This window comes from Delphinapterus leucas, chromosome 16, assembly GCF_059928025.1.
Source record: "Delphinapterus leucas isolate spDelLeu-1000000601 "Yukka" chromosome 16, BTC_Dleu_Yukka2, whole genome shotgun sequence".
NCBI lineage: Eukaryota > Metazoa > Chordata > Mammalia > Artiodactyla > Monodontidae > Delphinapterus > Delphinapterus leucas.
Genome location: NC_143144.1, coordinates 52,165,204 through 52,187,048, shown reverse-complemented (window position 1 = coordinate 52,187,048; position 21,845 = coordinate 52,165,204). Strand labels below are relative to the sequence as shown.

The following is a 21,845-nucleotide window of genomic DNA, read 5'->3' as shown; positions in this document are numbered from 1 at the left end:
TGCAAATAATTAAGTCACTCGTTCAAAAATCTATTCATCATGCGCAGAAGAATCCATCACCAATTCTACTAGGATGTAGGAAGAGAGGGAAGTAAAATGCCTTGGTTGTCAGTGGTTGGGATTTTCTCAGTTTTTGGCTGAAAATGGTTTTCTCTTCTCCTCCAAGTAACCATTTGTATGTGTGTGTGTCCTATGACAACGTGAAGTTTAAGAATTATTGGTGTTACAAAACTGGAAATGGTTAAGGTATACTTTAAGCCCTATTTGTGTTTCAGTTTGCCTTCTGAAGTAAAATGGCACTGCACGCACTGTAATGAAATGTGGCCTATCACTCCTCTTAGTGTTATGGGGCTCCACTGAGTGGAGACTGCCAGTCCTCGGTCTCATCATTTACTAAAAGAATCCATACTTCCAAAGTATATGTATTTCAAATGTGATAATTTTAGAAAATGATAAAAATTGGCTGATTGATGTACTATTTTTCTTAAAAAATAAATTATTTACCATAAAAGCAACTTGGTTTTAGATTTAGAAAATATAGAAAACCACCAAGAAAAAAAGGAGAATCATTTAAATCCCACACCCAAAGATAACCACCACAGTCATTTTAATGTACATCCATCTAGTCTTTTTGTCTACATTATTTTTCTTTTTAAAGCTGGAATCATGCTACACATATTGTTGGGTAAATAATTTTGTCCATAAAAGAATTTTTGTCCATTAAAAAAATTCCATAAACTTATTTCTACAGTATTTAATATGGTCATACATGATCATTTTTAAAGGCTACATATGATACCTTTATAGAAATGTACAATAAATTATCAACAAATCTTTTACTGCATATTTTAGTTTATTTTTCTTTTTTTTTTTTGCTATTATAAATTTATTGTGACCCAATGATCTATTCCCCACTCCCCACCCTATCTCCCCTGCACCCTTAGAGTTGGTTCCTAGAAGTAGAACTGCTGATTCAGACAGCATAAGCATTTTAAAAGGCTTTTTGGTAAATGCTATCACACTGGACTTTAAGAAAGTTGTTCTATTTTTACATTTCTGAAAGAAATATGAGTGCTCATTCTTCAGGAGCCTCATCAATAATGAGTACTATTCCTTTCCTCTCTCTTAATTTGGTAATTTAATACGCATAAAATAGTATTTTATTTCTTCTTCCATTTTGACTTCTAAATAAGTTAACCATCTTTATACTAGCCAGTTGTGTTTCCTTCTTTTGTGACTTGTCTTATCATGTCTTTTGATTTTTCTACGGACAGGTGAACTCTGTCCTACAGATTTGTATGGATTCTTTACGTATTAGGGCAGCAAAACTTTCTGTCATATATTGCAAATATTCCTTATTTATGGTATTTTTGCCATGTACTTTTCAGTATTAGCAGTCAACTTGGTTTGTTTTCTTTCCTTTTACAAGTACAATGAGAAAGGCCATCCTCACTCTGAGGTTAGTTAGCTATACACTCTTCCTGATCTTTGATGGTATCATTTTTAATGTGTACCATTTTAGCCATGAAAAACACCTATAATGGGAGGTATGGATTGAATCCCCCCACCCCATCACCACCACCAAAAGTCTCAGGACAATTAACTGAAAACAAACCCTACTAGATCACATCCCACCCCAACATCTATGCTCCAAGTTCCCCGATACCCGGTCAACTACTGTCTCTGCTCCAGGCCCTTGGCCGCCTTGCAGCCCTCAAACCACCAGACACGACCACATCTCTGGATCTTTGCACTGCGTGCCCTCGGCGTAGAGGGCCCTACCCCAGATAGACACACAGCTCTTACTCTCACTTCTTTTTGATCAAAAATCCCCAACTCAAAGAGGTCTTCCCTTGGCTATCTTATCTAAAATATTCCATTTATCTACTTTAATTTTTCTTCTAACACTATAAATTTTACTCATTTACCTTTCATCTGTTATCATTAGAGTATAGGCTCCATGAAGGAAATGAATTTTTTTCATTTTTACTTCTGTGTTCCCAGGGCCTAGAAGATTGCCCAGTGCATAATTAAGGACTCAACAGATACCTGTTCATCTTTTTACCCTCCACTAATTTGAAATACTCTTGATAGATTCATGTTCCTGAGCTATTCTTTTTATTCATGTGTCTATGTTTAAGATAGTACCGGATTTTAATTACTTCAGCTTTAAAATACATTTCAGTAGGTGGCCATGAATGTGCCCCGTGATCACTCATTTAAAAATGGGACTGACCAGAGGCACCAAGTTATATTTCCTGATGAACTTTAGAATGACTGACTTTGTCAAGTTAAACAAGAATCTGGTAAAAATGTGTTTGAAACTATATTAAACTTCATAATTTAATTATGGAAAGAACTGACATCACTATAATATTTAATGTACTAAATTTCTTGTGTGCAAAGTGGGATTGTGGTTACATATGAGAAGGTCTTTGATCTTAGGAAACATATGCTGAAGTATTTAGAGGTCAACTGTCATGATACGTGCAATTTAATTTCAAGCGGCTCCATAAAGAAACAATAGATATATTTATAAAGAGATTAACGAGATAAGGAGAAGAGGAAGAAAGGGAAAGGGGGGCAAAAACTGTAGCAAAATGTTAATTGGTAAATCTAAGTAAAAGTAAATGATACTCCTTTGTATTACATCAACTTTGTTGTTGTTTTGAAATTTTTCAAAATAAGAAGCTTGCAGGAAAAATTAGGACTTAACATTCAAATTTTATCAAATGCCTTTTCAGCATCTACTAGTATTTATTTGACTTAGTGTTTTTAGGATATAATATGTATATAATTTCCCTCTCCCCAGCATGAAGCCATTCTTGCATTTCTGATAAAAATACTACTTGGTCTTGTTTTATCATTCTTCTAGCATTTTATTTTAGTATATTTAGTATGTTTTTATCATCTTTGTTTTTGTGTTCAAAATAAGATTTGATACTCGTTTTCTAATTGCAGGTTCTCTGTGAGTTTTTGCTTTCACGATTATGTTACCTTTGTAAAATGAATTTGGAAAAATTCTATCTTTTTCAATGACTTAAACCAATTTAGAATGAGAATGATCTATTCCTTGAAAATATGAGGGAACGTGACCATTAAAAGTAGTTTTATATTTAGGTATCTGTAATTTAATTTTTTTTATGTCTTCCATAATTTAGTGATTTACATTTTCTTCTTGGGTGAATGTTGGTCCACTATTATTTTCCTAGAAAACTGTCTATTTCATGAAATTTTCACAAAATTAAAAAATTTAATAGCATAAAGCTACACATATAATAATACTTTCTTATAACAGTGATAATTTTTTCCTTGAAATTTTCTAGGTGATTTTTGGCTAAAGATGTTCTGACAGGACTATATACTCTATAATGAAGTGCTGAAGTCAGAAAAGGAAGTGTGTGTGCATTTTTGAAAATTTGGTCTTATTCTAGTTCTCTAAAACTTTAGATCAGAGTTTAAGAATATCTTTATTTCTCAGGAAATAAACAGACATCAGTGCCAAGAGTAAAAGCAAAAAGCCATGTATGTATGAGTTATAACTAAAGGCAGGAGCATCACTACAATTCATCTCAAAATCAGCCGTGAAGCTGAAGTCAGCTGAAACATCTACGCATATCTCACCAGCTCAGTTAAATTATTTACTCACCACCCCTCACCCTCAACTGCATAATATAAGGAGAAGTATGATTTTGTTTTCTCTAAATGATTTTCTATTGGCCTTCATAGTTGCTAAATGTGCTTACTCCATTACTAAAAACAACAGGACTTAAAAAGTGTGTATTAAGAAACACACATTTTAATGACAGTGTGGGGATTTCCACAATCACAGCACCGACAATGAGACTGAGGGAAATTCTAGATAAAATGCTAATTTAACATTTTCGATTTGAAGTGATTCTTCTAATACTTAACATATAATTATTTGTCCCAACCCTAAAACTGCAACATCAGAGGTAAGTCTGCTAGTTAAGTTTGTTATATAATTACAATTCTCCTTTCTTGGCTCCAAGGAAATAATTATGAAGACTACTTTAATTTCTGGGATAAAAGAACAATGGAGATTTTTAAGAAATGCCATGGTTAATCCATGGATTAAGGTTGATCATAGATCATCTCTACACTCAACAGTAATTCTTACTATCCTACACTTAGTCTCTTCTGTTCTCCAAATTTTTAAAATGTACTTATATTAGATAAACTTTACTCAGGTATGTTCACGTTTGCTCAGTGCATTACTAAATCAGTTCACTATCATTTCTGCGCTAGAACAGGTAACTCAAGTACAGTCCTTAGGACAGGGCCTAGTAAGCGAGCTCACAACTGCATTGAGCTGTTGCTGTTATTTAGCTTCACCTAATCTGGCATTTTATCTTTCACTTGTGGGTGAATGATTAATTAAAAACACACACACACAAAGAAGTGTTAAGTATAGAGCAGAGATCCAATATGGAGCAGAGATTTCTCATGGGCTGAAAGCGGTAATTATTAACAATTCCTGATGCATAAATAATGGCCTGAACATTTATAACTTCATTTTTAGTTTGGCAAAATTAAAAAGATAATTCAAGAGAACTAAAATAATGGGAAACTTTGGGGATATAAGTTGAAAAGATGAAGTTCTGTAGCTCAAGTAAGTCTTAGTTTTGCAAAGTTACATGTCTTAGGAACTTGAGTTTGGGGTGAAAGCAGTCACCTTTGTGGCAGGCAGGCATCAGAGGGTCATATGTACAGTCGTGAGTGCCTCTTACCTGATACAAAGGGCCATCCTGAGGGCAGACTTGCGAAGCTGAGCAGTTCAGACACCGAAACTGCGGAGGAGATGAACTCATCAGATAAGAGGCATCCACAACTGGATACATATTTAAAATATTTTAACGTCAAACATGAGTCAACATGATTAAGTAAACACTTTCCAAAATATGGTAGTTGTTTTTGGAAAAAGTCTTTAATAACTTAGTGACTGGTAAATTTTAGCTTGAAATTATTTTAGTCTCTAGATATGAGTTTTGTTAATATTCTGCAAATATTTACCAAAACGGTGACCTATCCTTTCCATCTCCTCTTCAAATACTAAATTCCTGAGAAAACCCTCGCCTTCTCAATCCAGGAGGGGCACCCTCTTTCTTCCAACTTTTCCTGTGAATAATCTCTCCTAGATCTCCTCTTCAACCACCCTGAGAGGGAACACTGTTTGAGGATCTCAGAGCTCTGAGAGGGGCAGGGAACTGGCCTCAGCCTGTAAGTGATCCATGTTCTGTTTTAGATTAGGTTCTTTATATTCCTCCGATTAGACTCTTAGTCTCCATAACTATTTTAATAGCATTAGATTGTGAGCTCTTTGAGTCTGACTCTTATTCATATTTGCAATCTTAAGAGCTAAGGCACAGAACTGGCACACAGCAGCCACTCAAATGTTTTATGAGTAAATCAATGAATTAACATATTTTTAAACCAGTGAGTAGATTCATTTCTAAATCTACCATCTTTTAACGGTTAACCATTCATATTAAAAAATCATTCCCAAATCTTGATTTTTCAATATTATCCTGAACCCTTATTAAGCATAAACATTTGAACTGTAATGGAATTATGAAACATAACACACTTTAAAATTATGCATATATGAATTCAACATCGTGTGCTTCTTCAAAACAGAAAAAAAAAGATTAAAAATATGGGGCTTCCCTGGTGGCGCAGTGATTGAGAGTCCACCTGCCGATGCAGGGGACCCGGGTTCGTACCCTGGTCTGGGAAGATCCCACATGCCGAGGAGCGGCTGGGCCCGTGAGCCATGGCCGCTGAGCCTGCACGTCCGGAGCCTGTGCTCCGCAGCGGGAGAGGCCACAGCAGTGAGAGGCCCGCGTACCGGAAAAAAAAAAAAAAAAAAAAAAAGTGAGATACAAATTAACCAGGATAAATCTATCTATCATCCCAGAGCAGGTTTTTAAAATATACTTTGGAAGAATATTTAAATAAGCAAGTATTAAAACAAATATACTGGTAGCTTTTAAAATAAAATTTTAGATATTTTCCATTTCCTGAAAGACTTTAGCAATTTTTTCCCTAGAAGTTAGTCCTTGAATTTCTGTACTGGGCTCATTAACATGCTGTAAGACACACCCAGCACTGCTATCGTTGACAACCTTCCCCCTTCTCTCCGAAGACTCCCCACACTGTGGCCTACCAGACTTTGCCTAACTACGCAAGTCCCAAATAGCATTTAACAAGTAAAGAGGGTAGAAAGAGGCAAATTTCACTGTTTGTTTTTGTTTTGTTTCCTATTAATCTCTTTGGTATCAGTCAAGGTAGATGTTTGCTTTTCCTAAACTTGCTTGGTAATGCAAAGAAAGCAAAGCAAGGCAAACGTGGTGCAGTAACTTTAGGTAGGGACTGGCGGGGGGGGGGGGGGGTTGTTGGAAGAGATAAAACCAACCAGGATTATCTGGGAAAAGGGGGAATCCTGAGAGTAGGTACTCAACCTACCCAAGGAAAGGTAAGCAGGAAGAACATGAGTTCATGGTGAAAGCTGAGGCTGAAGAGACAGAGATATTAACAGTTAGCTTGCAGACATGAGACTAAGTGTAGGAGGAGAGAATTATAATAATAATGAAAGCAAACATACATAAGCTATTAATAAAATAACATTTATTATGTCCGGCACTCTGCTAAGTACTTTATTATATAATATTTCATTAATTCTTACTAAAATTTTTCAAGATAGGTATTATTACCCCAATTTTAAGGACCAAAAAACTGAGGCAAAACTATGCAGCGTGATACAACAGAGAGGAAATAGCTGCAAAATACATAATAAAAGATGAATATCTAGAATACATAAAGAGCTCCTAGGAGTCAGTAAGAAAAAGATAAAGTTCACAATGGAAAAAGGGGCAATAGATATGGAAAGAAACTTCACACAAGAAATACAAAATTGAAAATATGAAGTGTTGGTGAGGGTATCAGAAAATGGGCACTCATACATTATTGGTATGACTATAAACTGCTAAAAACTTTTTAGAGGACAATTTATCAGTACCTATCAAAATTTAAAACATGCATACTCTGCTGTAAATCCACATCTGGAATTTAGCCAATAAATATGCTTCCACATGTGCAAAAAGATATATACACTGGAACACAGCATTGTTTGTCATGTCACGATATTTGAAAAAAATCTAAACGAGTCAAATCAAACGAGTATATTAATCAAATTATGCTACAGCCACACAAGTGGAATACTATAAATTTGTTACAAATAATTATTTTAAAATTTGCTGATTCTCCACAAGACATATTAACAAATGAGAAAAAGAAGCTGCAAAACAATACATATGATCCCATTTATGTTTCAAAAAATGTGATGAACACTGCATGGATATTATAAACAGAATCCATGTAATTAGAGTGGCGATTAAGTCCCTTCCAAACTGAGGTCTAATTCTTCAATTCTACACCTCAATTTATGGATATGGAAACTACAGGGCAGGTCAGTGGTCATGGATCATGTCCCCTAAAATCATCTTACTCAAAGGGTGGCCCCAAATATCAGGTGCACAGACAACGCCTGGGAGCTTGTCAGAAATGCAGAATTTCTGTCCTCGCCCCAGAACTACTGAATCAGAATCTGTATTTTACCAAGATTCCCCAGGTGTTTTGTGATTTGCATTAAAGTTTGCGAAGCAATGGTTTAAAAAAAAGGTACCTTTTCTCCCACTAATAAGCAAAAGATGAACACCAATCTTGAGGTGCAAATACTGTTATGAACTGAAAAACTTCTGGGACTTAGCTAAATTTGTCTGGATATTTGATTCCTAAAGATAAAAGTCTTTCAAAAATGCATCACAATGCGCTTCCCTGGTGGCGCAGTGGCTGAGAGTCCGCCTGCCGATGCAGGGGACACGGGTTTGTGCCCCGGTCCGGGAAGATCCCACATGCCGCGGATCGGCTGGGCCCGTGAGCCATGGCCGCTGAGCCTGCGCTCCGCAACGGGAGAGGCCACAGCAGTGAGAGGCCCGCGTACTGCAAAAAAAAAAGCATCACAATGAAGACAAGGATCCAGAAAGAGCACAGAGGACAGAAAGCAGGCTGAGCCTGAAGTGAAACCGTCCCAGGATAAAGGGGAGGAGTGGCCCAGATGCTGTGTGGCACAGGCAGAAATGTCCTGTTCCTGAGGAGTGGAGGCAAAACTGACTCCCCGAGGTTCCCCCCAGGAGTCTAGCAAGAGGACAAGGCCAAGAGGTGATCTGAATACGGGGGATCCTGCCTGAGGCAAAAGACCCAGAAAGGCAGAGGTGGCATCCAACATGAAGAGGGAAGAAAACCACAGACTCAGAGGCACAGAGAAGAGTCCAGAACTTCAGAGGGCACCCCACAGCACCAAACAGAATAAAAGACTGCAAATGCCAGCCAAGTCAATCAAGAAATTTAATACAATGCCAATCACAATCCCATTCTCAAGCCCACCTAAACAATAAAGGGGGAAAACTAGCCAACACAACTAAAAAAAAAAAAAATGAGCTTTTTCCTAACAGATGCTGATAGACATCATAAAGTAACCTAGAAGGCCCAACTATTTTCCTTTTAAGTTAGTTTGGACTTTATTTAAATATATCCCAAAGAAAATGGACAATTTAGGAGTTTTAGATAGGGCTGTTATGTGATCAGATTTTTATAAAAGCTATAATGTGAAATGCTGGTGTAGGATTAAGCCCTACTCAGAAGAACAAAACAATGTCCAGGAACATAGATATACACATCTGCATGTGTACACATATGTCTAGATACATATGCACAGATAACGGTGACATCTCAAAACAATGAGGCCAAGTATGACTTATTCAATAAACTATTTCTGGCAAAAAATTCTTAGAATAAGTCTTAGAGTCTTAGCCTTGTTGTAGGTGTGTGTGTGTAAATGAACAAATCCCAGGTAGATTAAAATGTTTAATATAAAAAAGTACCAGAAGTAAGTGAAAGAACCATAAGGCGGTCATTAGTTTAGGAAATATGCCGACCCCAGCCCAAGACACAGCCAGTTAGCAATGCCAGTAGAGACAGTAACGAGAGCTTTTCAGACAATCTGGCATCTTGCTGGCAATGAAGGGTACAGATGGGAAAGGATGTGACTGCAATAAATATGCTGGAAGGGGCTTAATCAAGAAAGAATTGTTTTATTGTTAGTTTGTCCATTCACTCCAACTGTCAGAATTCATCAATTATAATAACTCATAATTAACTGGAACATGAGCAAAAATTTAAAATTTGTTTAACAGAAAACAAATGGGAAACAGACTGAAATAAACAAAATGACCTTTAAGCTATATTTTGCCTAACTACTACCTTATAAAAGACAAAACTTTCATTCAATTTACTCTTCAAACAAATACTTACTGAGTATCTGTACTAGGCACTGCTTTAGGTGCTGGAGACTGAGCAGTGAACAAATAATCATCCCTGCCCTCAGGCTACATTTTAGTTGGGGACAAACAATAAACATACAGAAGAGGTATAGTGACGGTATGAAATACTGTGGAGAATGGCAAGGCATGACAAGGGGTTAACAGTGCCAGATCAGGAGAGGGGTTGGACTATTAACGGAAGTCAGAGGCCTCACTGAGGAGGGGATGTAGAAGCAAAATTCTCTGGGTGAAGGGGGTAAAGGGAACAAGTTAGGTGGATATTTGGGGAGGCAAGGGCAAGCCTGGCATGTTAGAGGAAACAAACACAGAGGCCAGTGAAGCGAGAGGGAGGGAGCAAAGGGTAAGAGCAAAGATGTCTTTGGGGAAAACTGTGTGGGGTCCACCATCTACAGGTCCCTGGAAGGACTTTGGCTTTTATCTAAATGCCATTAGATGGTATGGGATAATTTAGAGCACAGAAGCGACATGTTCTAACTTGTGTTAAGAGGGTCACTCTGGCTGCTGTGTTGGGTGAAGATGGGAGGGGGCACGGGTGGCAGCAAGAGTAGAAGCATGGGATAGGGAGGGTGGGAGGGAGACGCAAGAGGGAGGAGATATGGGGATATATGTATAGGTATAACTGATTCACTTTGTTATACAGCAGAAACTAACACACCACTGTAAAGCAATTATACTCCAATAAAGATGTAAAAAAAAAAAAACTAAAACACACAGCTGTGAGAAATTCAAGACGTTAAAAAAAAAAAAAAAGAGTAGAAGCATGCAGCCCAGTTAAGAGACATCTATAGAAATTCTGGAGAAGAGTGACAGTGGCTTGGACCAGAGTGACAGAAGAGGAGGTGATAAGATGTAACTGGATTCTCATTACTGTATTTTGACGGTAGAGGTCAAAGAATTTGCTAAGGATGGATGAAACTAATCAGGACTGACTTTAGGGATTTGGGTCTGAGAAACTGGAAAAATGGAACTATTAATCTTGGAGCTGATGAGAATGTGAAGGCCGAGGGAGAAACAGGTTTAGAGGAGGAGGACACACAAAAAACAGGGTCGTCATGCCAAGGAAATGAAACGGGCCACTTCTTCACTGTTGTGCTAAGTGTGAAATGTGGCATCTTCTTCCTATTTATTGGGTGTTTTTGCCTGAATAAAAATAAGGTACTAAACCATTTTTCTGAACCAATTTTTATTAAAATATGCCTTAACCAGGGAATTTAAACTATTCGGAAATGTGTAATCGAAGCGTAACTGTAGTGAAGACTGGTTTCTCTTTATTAATAACAATTTCTATGAATTAGCTCTTCCATGTTTTGACATTAAAATAACTGGCAGTGTGGGAGACCTTTGGGAAGGGATCTGGTGAAGGACAAGTGAGTATCAGTAGATGTCTTGCAGTGGATGATGAGTTACAGCTCTTCAACCTTAAGGCAAACCTATTCATAATGATGATATCAAGCACTAACACATACTGAAGTGTCCAGTGAACTATCAAAGAAAGCTAAAATTACACCAATATTGTGGTATTACTATTATGTGTAATATCACAATATTTAGGCCCCAGCAGGGCCAGGCAAGAGAACTGACTGCCTCTGTAATCTGCACTTGGTACCCAAAACATTCTGGTTAGATGGATTAAACGAGAGTGATGTATGTAGAACCATTAAAAAATATATAAAATGTCATAGGCAAGTAGTAATTTACCAAATACAAAGACAATTAGAATTTAAAAAAAAGGAGCCCTAGAGAGGTTTCATGAGTTCCTCAAGGCACACAACCAGCTGGTGGCTGGGACTAGAACATAACTTATTCCTCCTGGTCACGAGAACTCAGCCTCACAAGGAAGGCGTCATCCAAGTGGGATGTGAATGGAAAAAAATTCTGAATTAAGAAGTTACGTGTTTCATTTATTATTGTATCATACCAAGACAGTTCTTCTGAAAAAAAAGTTCCATAGATGTTTACATTCAACATAAGTATGTTTTTGAGCCACTGTAATTGTGTGAGGCTGCATTTCTTAATTTTGTGTTTTTTATAATTACTACTGTATTCCTTACTGCTACATATCAGTCTTACAATCCCTAGCCCCTCAAATTTCCCTAATATCAATGTTACATATAACTCAGATAAAATACACTTGAACCTTCTAATTAACCCTAATCAAAGATACAGTTCAAAATACAAACTCCTTTTGGGTTTTTAAAAAAATTTTCTTAGTTTCCTCCTTTTAATCATCTCTCCCATATTGCCTGGGGCCTAAGGCACGGCAATCTAATTCTGGCATCAGAAACCACTGCAAACTCACTTACCCTTCGGTCCGATTTTATACCTTCAATGTAAAGTCGGTACCTGAAAAAAAGATTATCTAGATTCTACCCTATCTGTTTCCTCTACCACAAACAATATCTTAACCATTAAACATACTAGTCAGGGCAGAACTTAAAAGTTCCCATAATTTACTGGAGTTTAAAAAAATGTAAGTGCTATCTCCTCCGTCTCTAGGTTAGCTGAGTTCTGAACATATTCAAACTGATGTTTTAAACTTACCTTAAATATAACAAAACCACGTCTAACACAGATCTCGGCCTTGTACTTGGGACCAACTATCATGGAGTAGCTGAGAAACAATAAGAGGAACCAGTTTCTTCTTTCCCAAGCTAGTTTTTTGTTTTTTTTTGTTTTTAAAGTGTCTAAGTAACTTAAATTTGAATAACATAATGGTAAAGAACTAAATATACACATAGGTATATAAAAGCAATTTACGTTTTCGCCTCTTAGTCGCCATCTTGTCATGTAGATGAACTCCATAGTATGATCCTTCCCCATAATTTCACCATTGCACAGCACATCCAACTTTAAAAAGAACAGTTACAGATCCATTAACATAAATAATTCTCAATTCATAAGTGTTTTACATTTTTTTCCCCAAATTTCCAAAAAGATTCAAATACTTATATCAAAATAGAAGTAGTGTCCATTATTTGAGAAGAACACTGGATCTTTCTATTAAAAGCACGGGCTCATCTCATTGGTATTAACAATTCAGATATAATTAACATGAATCACTGTCTGTCTTGTCCCACATACCTCTATCTCAAGTTCATCACCTAATTCTGAAACGCAATGTGAACCTTCTTAGTCTATGTCTCTGTGCAGCCTTTGAGATTTAGACATATTTCTGTGATTTCTTACTGAATGAGAAGAAATTGTGGAAACCTTATAATTCCTCATGGCACATTTGGCTTATGAATTCATCTCTCATTTGAAGGAGCTGCTTTCCTCCTCTGCATTAGTTTATATTTGCAGCGGGTAAATGAATGGATATGGATACATGATTTTGGGGTGCTTCAAGGCATTCAAGCTGACAGAACAATTAGGACCAGGCCACAGGCCTGCATCTCCCAGGGCTCTCCCACCTCTCTGCTCTGCTTAGCTGGTAACCTGCATAATATTTACCAGGCCATCTTCCCACCTTGTATGGAACTTCAGAAAAGGGTCATACTTATCAGTGCTCACTTTTGCTCTAGAGCTGCAGCCACCAAACAACCCCTGCTGCCCCCAGTCCTTAGCAAGGCCACAGGAGCTGTGGCTATGATTTACGAATTCAACAAAGCATCATTAAACAAGCATTTATTATAGATCCCTATAAATAAAAATTTCGGTTTTCTAGAGATTAAAAGCAAACTGATAGGATTTAAAGTATGGAAAGGAGGAAGAATGGCTTTTAAATAATTCTCGTCTGGCTAGACAGAGACTGGAGTTTTGAACTTTAAGTCTAAAATGAGTATAGTTCCAATTGTACTAGATAAATTATTAGCTAAATTATATTGATTTCTGGATGATTTATGGTGACTTAAATGGACCTCAGAATGTTTTTCAGACACCATTTTGTTTTTAAAAGAACAAAGTAGATAGTTTCATTTTCTTTATCTTGCCTGTAAAATAAATTCATAAGCAAAGAGGTAAAGGGACTTACTTAGGATGCAATTCCCAACTAGGTACGCAGCTTCCATTATTGTCATTTGAAAACCAAACCATCCTGCCCCAGTTACCAGTGCTGTTACAGACGCTTCAGCTGTTAGGAATGTCATTAAATCATCCCCTTACATGTGGGGCAGCAAAATAAGGGGTGGAACAGTAAATATTACTAAAAATCATAGGGAAAGTTCTTTGCATTGGGATAGATAAGGAGATGTCAGTGAATTCAGTTTCTCCCCCTTCCATCCTTTCTATAGAAAAGTCTACAGAGAAATGTATGTAGTAAGTGCCAGTGGTAAGACTGTATGAGAGCAACAGTCCTCTCAGCTCTAACAACTTCCTGAAAACTAGAAAATAACTCAATGAGTCACACTTGAAAGTAAGGAAATAAAACTGCAAGTGGTATTTTGCAGGAAGAGAATAAAGAGCAAAACCAAATTATAAAAACAATTTCATTTTCTATTTCACTGTGTTTATATCTATAAATCTTTTTTTTTCTTTTACTTTTATCAAGTACATATGGCTTTAACATTCACAATTTTTTTCCTAATGTAAAAGTTACTATCTCTGGAAATTTTTTTATAGGACCAAACACATAAGAATTAATTCTTAATCCATACATTAATTAGTCATCTGCAAGACATTTTAAAATAAGGTCAGGTTCAGAGGTTTCCTCAAAATACAGACTTAATACTTGTCAATACCTATGTTCAAATCCTGTTTAATTTCTACTATGACTGTTCATATGAATACTATTGTACATAAGCCTGAAAAACTATTTTTCCTTTGATGTCTCTGTTTATACTGGAAGCTAGCCTCGATCTTTAGTTGTTTTAGATGAGACTAGAGGAACTCAAAGGGGAGGAAGAGGAAATTCACACAAGTTGCAAGACTGCCGTTTGGGCAGGTGAGAAATGGTAGCCACATCTCCTTGTAAGGGATAGCCAGAGCTATAGGGTCATAAACATTCTCTAACACTGCACACATTACAAGCTGTACTGTGATCAACATCAGGGCAACTGACTTCTGTAAGAAACTAGTAGACTACATGTATGCAGATGCAGTATGTTGGTTTTACCTGGGTCTAAGCAAATATCATTTTTGCATGTTACAGAACTAGATGAACATTACAAAATCCCTTTGATAAAAAGACAATGTTTTACATTCTGAAAAAGAAGTCTATAAAGAATTCATTAAAATGGACTGAAAGGTCTCAGACTGAAAGAAAAAGACATACCATAAAGCATGCTGGCATTAAAAAAAAAAAAGTATCCATTTAGCTGGGATATTTATTTCAAGAATACTTAATGTTATTTAAATATCTCCTCTAATTATAAAACGTTAGGTTTATTAGTATCATGTTTTAGTCAGGACGTTAAATTCAAAAACACAGATTACACAAATAGAATATTACATTCCAAAAATTTTTAACATGAAACCAAAGTTTCCACAAAATTAATTTATTAGAATTTTACTTCAGATTAGAATTATCAAAATGCTCAAGATTAGATTATTAACTTACCTCATAAGAACTTGGAAGTTTTAGTTTTAAACTTAGAAATTTTTTAATCGTTCCCACAGTTACACGTGTAGAACACCGAATGAATTTCTTCATTAAACCCTAAAGGAAATAAAGATTACTAATGAAAATATTTTACCTCGCTTTTAATAACACTACAGGTGTCATTTCCACTATCATTTTGAGTATTTTCAAGATGTATTCTGAAAATGTTTCAATTTAGAGCTCTTTAGTACTTGTGAGTAAAAATGTTCCTAATTCTTGGGTACTTAGATGATATTCTTCAAGAATATCATGTACCATCATGTGTACTAGGAAAATCCTTGCAAACACGCAATCTGCATTCCTCTAAACCTTTTGGTAAAGAATACATCATGAGTTTAATTGAAAATAAAGTCACAAAAAGCATATAAAATATTTTGTCACTTTTGAAAGAATTAGGCACATTAAAAAAACCCATCAAACGTAAAATTTTTTTTTTTTTTTTTTAAAGCAGTGATTTCAAATGGGGCTCTGAGGAGACTTTGGGTTCAACAGACAGAAGCCAGTTAGGCCACAAGATCCCCACCAACTAGAAGTCGTGCAGTATGAACTCTTGGTTGGGGAGAAATATGCCCAGTCAGTGTCTGATGGGCTGTGGCAGTACTTTACTGGAAGAACAATGTTGTACATGCCTTAATTTTTCGCATTTCGTTAGCAGTACTAATTCATTCATTAAGGCTGAACATCACTAAAATATAAGAACCAATCTAGAATGGACACCGAAAATGAGTCAAAATGAGGTTGCAGACATGATAAACATGAACCAATTTGTGAAACAAAACTATATTCCCAAACCTTAAAAGTTATCAATACTAAACCAAAAACAAAACCCAGCAATTGAATTTTTTTTTTTTTTTCTGCGACATGCGGGCCTCTCACTGCTGTGGCCTCTCCCGCTGCGGAGCACAGGCTCCGGACGTGCACGCTCAGCGGCCGTGGCTCACAGGACCAGCCGCTCCGCGGCATGTGGGATCTTCCTGGACCGGGGCACAAACCCGTGTCCCCTGCGTCGGCCGGCGGACTCCCAACCACTGCGCCACCAGGGAAGCCCCCAATTGAATTTTTTAAAGGTATAAAGTGTTACTTCTACTTATGTTTAGGAAATTAGGTCAACAATTTGCAGATGTTCTTTAATTCACTAAGTCAAAAAGTAGAACTATCCAGTCAAAATATATTCCTAGCAAAATATATTTCCCAGCCAAGACCAACAGAAACTAACCTACAAATGACACCTGATCACAATTCAGATGGTAAAGTATCCATTAAAAGAAAACAAGTTAAAAGTCACATCTAAAGCAAGACGTATTCTACCCATTTCAAATGGGAAGACTGACATTCTATTCAGCATGAAAACAAAGTGACAGATACACACACAGACATTCTCTGTTATCTGCTCACATCATCTCAACCTCATCAAGGTTTCCTATCTGTTTTCTTGCTCTAAACAGCTTATAAATAATTGTTAGCATGTTTCATAGGTCCCAGTTAAGTCAGAGAATAACCCTGGAAGACCCTTTAAGTGTATTCTTATCTGCGAGGAAGTCTAACGTTGAAAGAACCTGCAGAAATGACCTGGCGTCATTAGTTATAACCTTCTCAAAATTATTATTAAGTATAGAGATGTCAGAAGAGCAAAGATTTTAAAAAGTAGTAGGCAAAACCTTATTTCTGGAATTTATAATCCAATAAGGTTTGACATTGATCGCTAACAAAATTCCATCTTGGATTATTTAATATTTGATTTGTAAGTACGTTGGAAATAAAAATATAACAATTATGCATTCTCTCTCTATAAAAATATAACTACACCAAATTAACCTTGTTGTTTCCTAGCTAGGTGCACTTGGGAACTGCTGTATAGCTCTCTGAAAAGTAGTTGACATATTTTAAGAGGGGCAATGACAATTAAGGGCGATCAGTACATGATGATAAGGCAGGTAGGGAGAACCTTAAAGAGATGACCCTAAGAGCAGTGCTTCTTCCCTAACCATTTCATTTCATGACACACATAGGAAATGGAAACATTCGTACTACACACAGCGGGGTTAAAAGGGAGACCCCTGGGGCAGTGGATGTGTAGCCCAGACCCTGCTCTGCTGCCCTGAGGGGATCAACATTCCAGCACACCTGTATATTTGAAGAAGTAATATATGGAAAAGATTTGGTTTGTGTTTCAAGAATGTTAACTTCCCCTTTCATGGAACAATCCCCTTGCCTTTTAACCGGTCCCTTCTGACTCAGGCCAGAAGAGGAACAGTTCCAAAAAGGCTCCTTTCTGCTTCTAAGGTGGTTACCCCAGAGGCTTTTTTTTTTTTTTTTACTCTTTATCCCTTTGTTTTTAGAAGAGTTATAAAGACTAGATCTGAAGTCAGATAGTGGTCCATGTCACAAGTTAGATGGGCTTCCAGTTCTAGGACACACTTCAACAAATTCTAGTTCTTGTGATAATGATTACTGTATTTTTTGTTTGTTTTTAAGCCCAAACACCTTACAATGTTTCTTCTCTCGTCTTCAGAATGATATAGGTTAGTATCTCCACCAGCTAACGCTTGTCGAGCTTGACTTTTTTTGACTTCTAAAAAAATTGAAATATAATTCAACCACTACAGAAGTCACCATTTAAAGCATACAATTCAGTAGTTTTTAGTATATTCATGAGGCTGTGCAACCACTACCACTATTTGGTTCTGGGACATTTTCATCACCCCCAAAGAAACTCCACACCCACTAGCAGTCACTACTCATTCTTCCCTGTCCCCAGACCCTGACAACTGCTAATCTAACCTTCTGTGTGTATGGAACTGCCTATTCTGCACATCTCATATAAATGGAATCATACAATATGTGTTTGGCTTCTTTCACTTAGCATAATGTTTTCAAGGTTCATTCATGTTGTACAGGTTGTAGCATGTATCAGTATTTAATTCCAGTTTATAGCTGACTACTATTCCAATGGGTAGATTTATCACATTTTATCCATTCATAAGTTGATGGACATCTGGGCTGTTTTCACTGTCTGGCTATTACAAATAATGTTCTTATGCACATTCATGTACAAGATTTTGTGTGAACATATGTTTTCAATTCTCTTGAGCATGTATTCAGGAGTGGAAATGTTGGGTCATATGGTAACTCTGTTAAACTTTTTGAGGAACTGCCAAACTGTTTTTCCCAGCAGCTGCAGCACTTCACCTTCCCATCAGTAATGTATAAGGGTTCCAATTACTCCACATTCTACCCATTCCTTTTTTAAAAATTATAGCCATCCTAGTGGATGTGAAGTGGTACCTCATGGTGATTTTTATTTACATAGCCCTAATGACTAACGATGTGTAGGATCTTTTAATGTGCTTATCGGCTATCAGACATTTCTCCAGGGGAAATATACAATTCAAATCCCTTGCCCACTTAAAAAAAAAAAAAAAAAAAGATTAGCTTTTTGTTGTTGACTTGTAAAAGCAGTTTATACATTCTGGATACAAAGGCTTATCATACATGTGATTTGCAAACACTTTCTCCCATTCTGCAGGTTGTCTTTTCACTTTCTTGATAGTGTTCTTTGATGTACAAAAGTTTTTAATTTTGATAGTCTGATTTATCTTTCTTTTGATGCTTGTCCTGATGGTGTCACTTCTAAGAATCCACTGCAACAATTCAAGGTCATGAAAACTTATCCCTATGTTTTCTTCTAAGAGTTTTATAGTTTCAGCTGTTACATTTAGGTATTTGATCCGTTGTGAATTCATTTTTGTACATAGCATGAGGTAGGGATCCGAGTTCATTTTTTACATGTGGATATTCAGTTCTTTTAGCATCACTGGTTGAAAGATTATTCTTTCTCTTTGAATTAACTTTGCCCCGTGTCGAAAATAAACTCATCATAGATATATGGATTTATTTCTGAATCTCAATTCTGTTTCACTCATTTATGTCTACGCTTATGTCAGTTATCACACTGTCTTGATTACTAGAGCTTTGAAGCAGGTTTTGAAATTGTCCTTCCATGCTTTTCTTCTTTAGAGTGTTTTTGACTATTCCAGGTCCCATAAAAGGCAGTTAGAATTTTGGTTAGAATTTTCATTGAATATGAAGAGCAATTTGGGTAGGACTGCCATCTTAGCAATATTAAGTAAGTCTTCTAATTCAGAAACATGGGATGCCCTCCCATCTATTGAGGCCTTCTTAAACTCTTTTGCTGTATTGTAGTTTTCAGTACACAAATCTTACACCTTTTTTGGTTAAACATATTCCTCCTAAGTATTTTATTCTTTCTGATGCTACTGTAAAATGAAATCACTTTTTAAACTTTCATTTTTGGATTGTACATTCCCCATTTATTCCTAGTTCTTGTATCCTGTAACCTTGCTAAGCTTGTTTTCTAGCTAACATACTTTTTCTGTGGACTCCTAAGGATTTTCAATATACAAGACCATACCATGTGCAAACAGAAATAGTTTTACTTCTTTTCTAGTCTGGATGATTTTAGTTCTGTTTTCTTGTCTAATTACTCTAGCTAGAAACTCTAGCATAATATTGAATAGAAGTGGTGAAAGCAGACATCCTTGTCTTATTCCTGATCGAAGGGGAAAAGCTTTCAACATTAACTATGATGATAGCTGCGGGCTTTTTGTAGATACCTTTTTCAGGTTGAGGCAGTTCCCTTCTAGCCATAATCTGTTGAGTGTTTTTACCAAGAAAGAGTACTGATTTTGTCAAATGCTTTCTCCTCATCTACTGAGATGATTATGTAGTTTTCACACCTTTATTCTAGTAATATGGTATATCACCATTGAACCAACCTTGGTCATGATGTACAATCCTTTTTCACATGTTGCTGGATTCAGTTGGCTAGTATTTTGTTGATTTTTGCATCTGTATTCATGAAGAAAACTGGTCATAATTTTCCGTTCTTCTAAAGTTTTTTTTGCAATTTTAATTGTGGTAAAAAACACAGAACACAAAACTTACCGTCTTAACTGTTTTTAAGTGTATACTTGAGCAGCGTTGTGTATATTGACACTGTTGTGAAACAGATTTTCAGAATTTTTTCACTGGGACTGAAAACCTTACACTAACAACTCCTTTTCCCCCCCTCCTCCCAGCCCCGGTAACCACCATAATACTGTCTGTTTTTATGTATTTGAATAGATACCTCAAGTGGAATCACATAGTATCTGTCTTTTTGTGATTGGCTTATTTCACTTAGCATAATGTCCTCAAGTTCATCCATGTTGTAGGACATGACAGGATTTCCTTCCTTTTAAAGGCTGAATGATTAAAGGCTGTATCCACTGTATACACCACATTTTGTTATCTGTTGATGGATATGTGGAATGCTTCCACCTCCTTGGCTATTGTGAATAGTGCATCTATGAACATGGGTGTCCAGACTCTGCTTTCAATTCTTTTGCATATATACCCAGAAATGAGATTGCTGGATCATAAGGTAATTCTGTTTAGGTTTTGAAGGAATCACCACATTGTTTTCCATAGGGGTTGCACAATTTACAATTTCACCAGTTGTGCACAAAGGTTCCCATGTCTCTATGTCCTTACTGACCCTTGCTATTTTCTGTTTTGTTTTTGATAGTAGCCATCCTAAAGGGTGATATATTACTGTGGTTTTGGTTTTCATTTCTCTGATAATCAGTGATGTTGATTGAGCATCTTTTCATATGCCTGTTGGCCATTTGTATATCACCTTTAGAGAAATGTCTATTTAACCCCTTTGCCCAATTCTTAATTGGATTATTTATTTTTGTTGTTGAGTTTCAGAGTTCTTTATATATTCTGCATATTAACCCCTAAAGTTATGCAAATGCTGGAGAGGGTGTGGAAAAAGGGAACCCTCTTGCACTGTTGGGGGGAATGTAAATTGATACAGCCACTATGGAGAACATTATGGAGGTTCCTTAAAAAACTAAAAATAGAATTACCATATGACCCAGCAATCCCACTACTGGGCATACACCCAGAGAAAACCATGATTCAAAAAGACACATGCACCCCAATGTTCACTGCAGCACTATTTACAATAGCCAGGTCATGGAAGCAACCTAAATGCCCATCGACAGATGAACAGATAAAGAAGATGTGGTACATACACACAATGGAATATTACTCAGCCATAAAAAGGAACGAAACTGGGTCATCTGTAGAGACGTGGAGGGACCTAGAGACTGTCATACAGAGTGAATAACTCAGAAAGAGAAAAACAAATACTGTATATTAACACATATATGTGGAATCTAGAAAAATGGTACAGATGAACTGGTTTGCAAGGCAGAAATAGAGACACAGATGTAGAGAACAAACATATGGACACCAAGGGGGGGAAAGCGGCGGGGGGGGGGTTGTTGTTGTTGTTGGGATGAATTGGGAGACTCGGATTGACATGTATACACTAATATGTATAAACTAGATAACTACTAAGAAACTGCTGTATAAAAAAAAAATTCAAAAAGAAAAAGGAAGTCTAAAGAAAACAAAAAAAACCCTGAAGTTATGATTTGCAAATATTTTCTCCCATTTTGTAGGTTGCCTTTTCACCACTCTTTTTTTTTTTTTTTTTTTTTTTTTTTGGCGGTACGCAGGTCTCTCACTGTTGTGGCCTCTCCCGTTGCGGGGCACAGGCTCCGGACGCGCAGGCTCAGCAGACATGGCTCACGGGCCTAGCTGCTCCGCAGCATGTGGGATCTTCCCGGACTGGGGCACGAACCCATGTCCCCTGCATCGGCAGGTGGACTCTCAACCACTGCGCCACCAGGGAAGCCCTTCAATCTCTTGATTGTGTCTTTTGATGCACAGAAGTTGTGATGTCTTTGGTTTTGGTATCAGGGTAATAATTGGCCTACAGAATGAGTTGGGAAGTATTCTTCTCCTGTCTTTTG

The 21,845-nt window shown here is 36.8% G+C and overlaps 1 protein-coding gene across 7 annotated transcripts in view; it reads right to left on the bottom strand.

Annotated features, from left to right (window-relative positions):
- PCGF5 (polycomb group ring finger 5) overlaps positions 1 to 21,845 on the bottom strand; it is a 115,947-nt gene that overhangs the window by 7,472 nt on the left and 86,630 nt on the right. For 4 of the 7 annotated variants that reach the window (XM_089897916.1, XM_089897914.1, XM_089897915.1 and 1 more), the window contains 4 exons: positions 14,917 to 15,015; positions 12,180 to 12,269; positions 5,745 to 5,822; positions 4,752 to 4,811 (listed from right to left, as the gene is read on the bottom strand). In XM_089897916.1, the coding sequence (XP_089754042.1) occupies positions 4,752 to 4,811; positions 5,745 to 5,822; positions 12,180 to 12,269; positions 14,917 to 15,015 (327 nt within the window). The remainder of the gene's footprint in view (positions 1 to 4,751; positions 4,812 to 5,744; positions 5,823 to 12,179; positions 12,270 to 14,916; positions 15,016 to 21,845) is intronic. The other 3 variants (XM_022569365.3, XM_022569364.3, XM_089897917.1) reach the window with 2 other exon arrangements.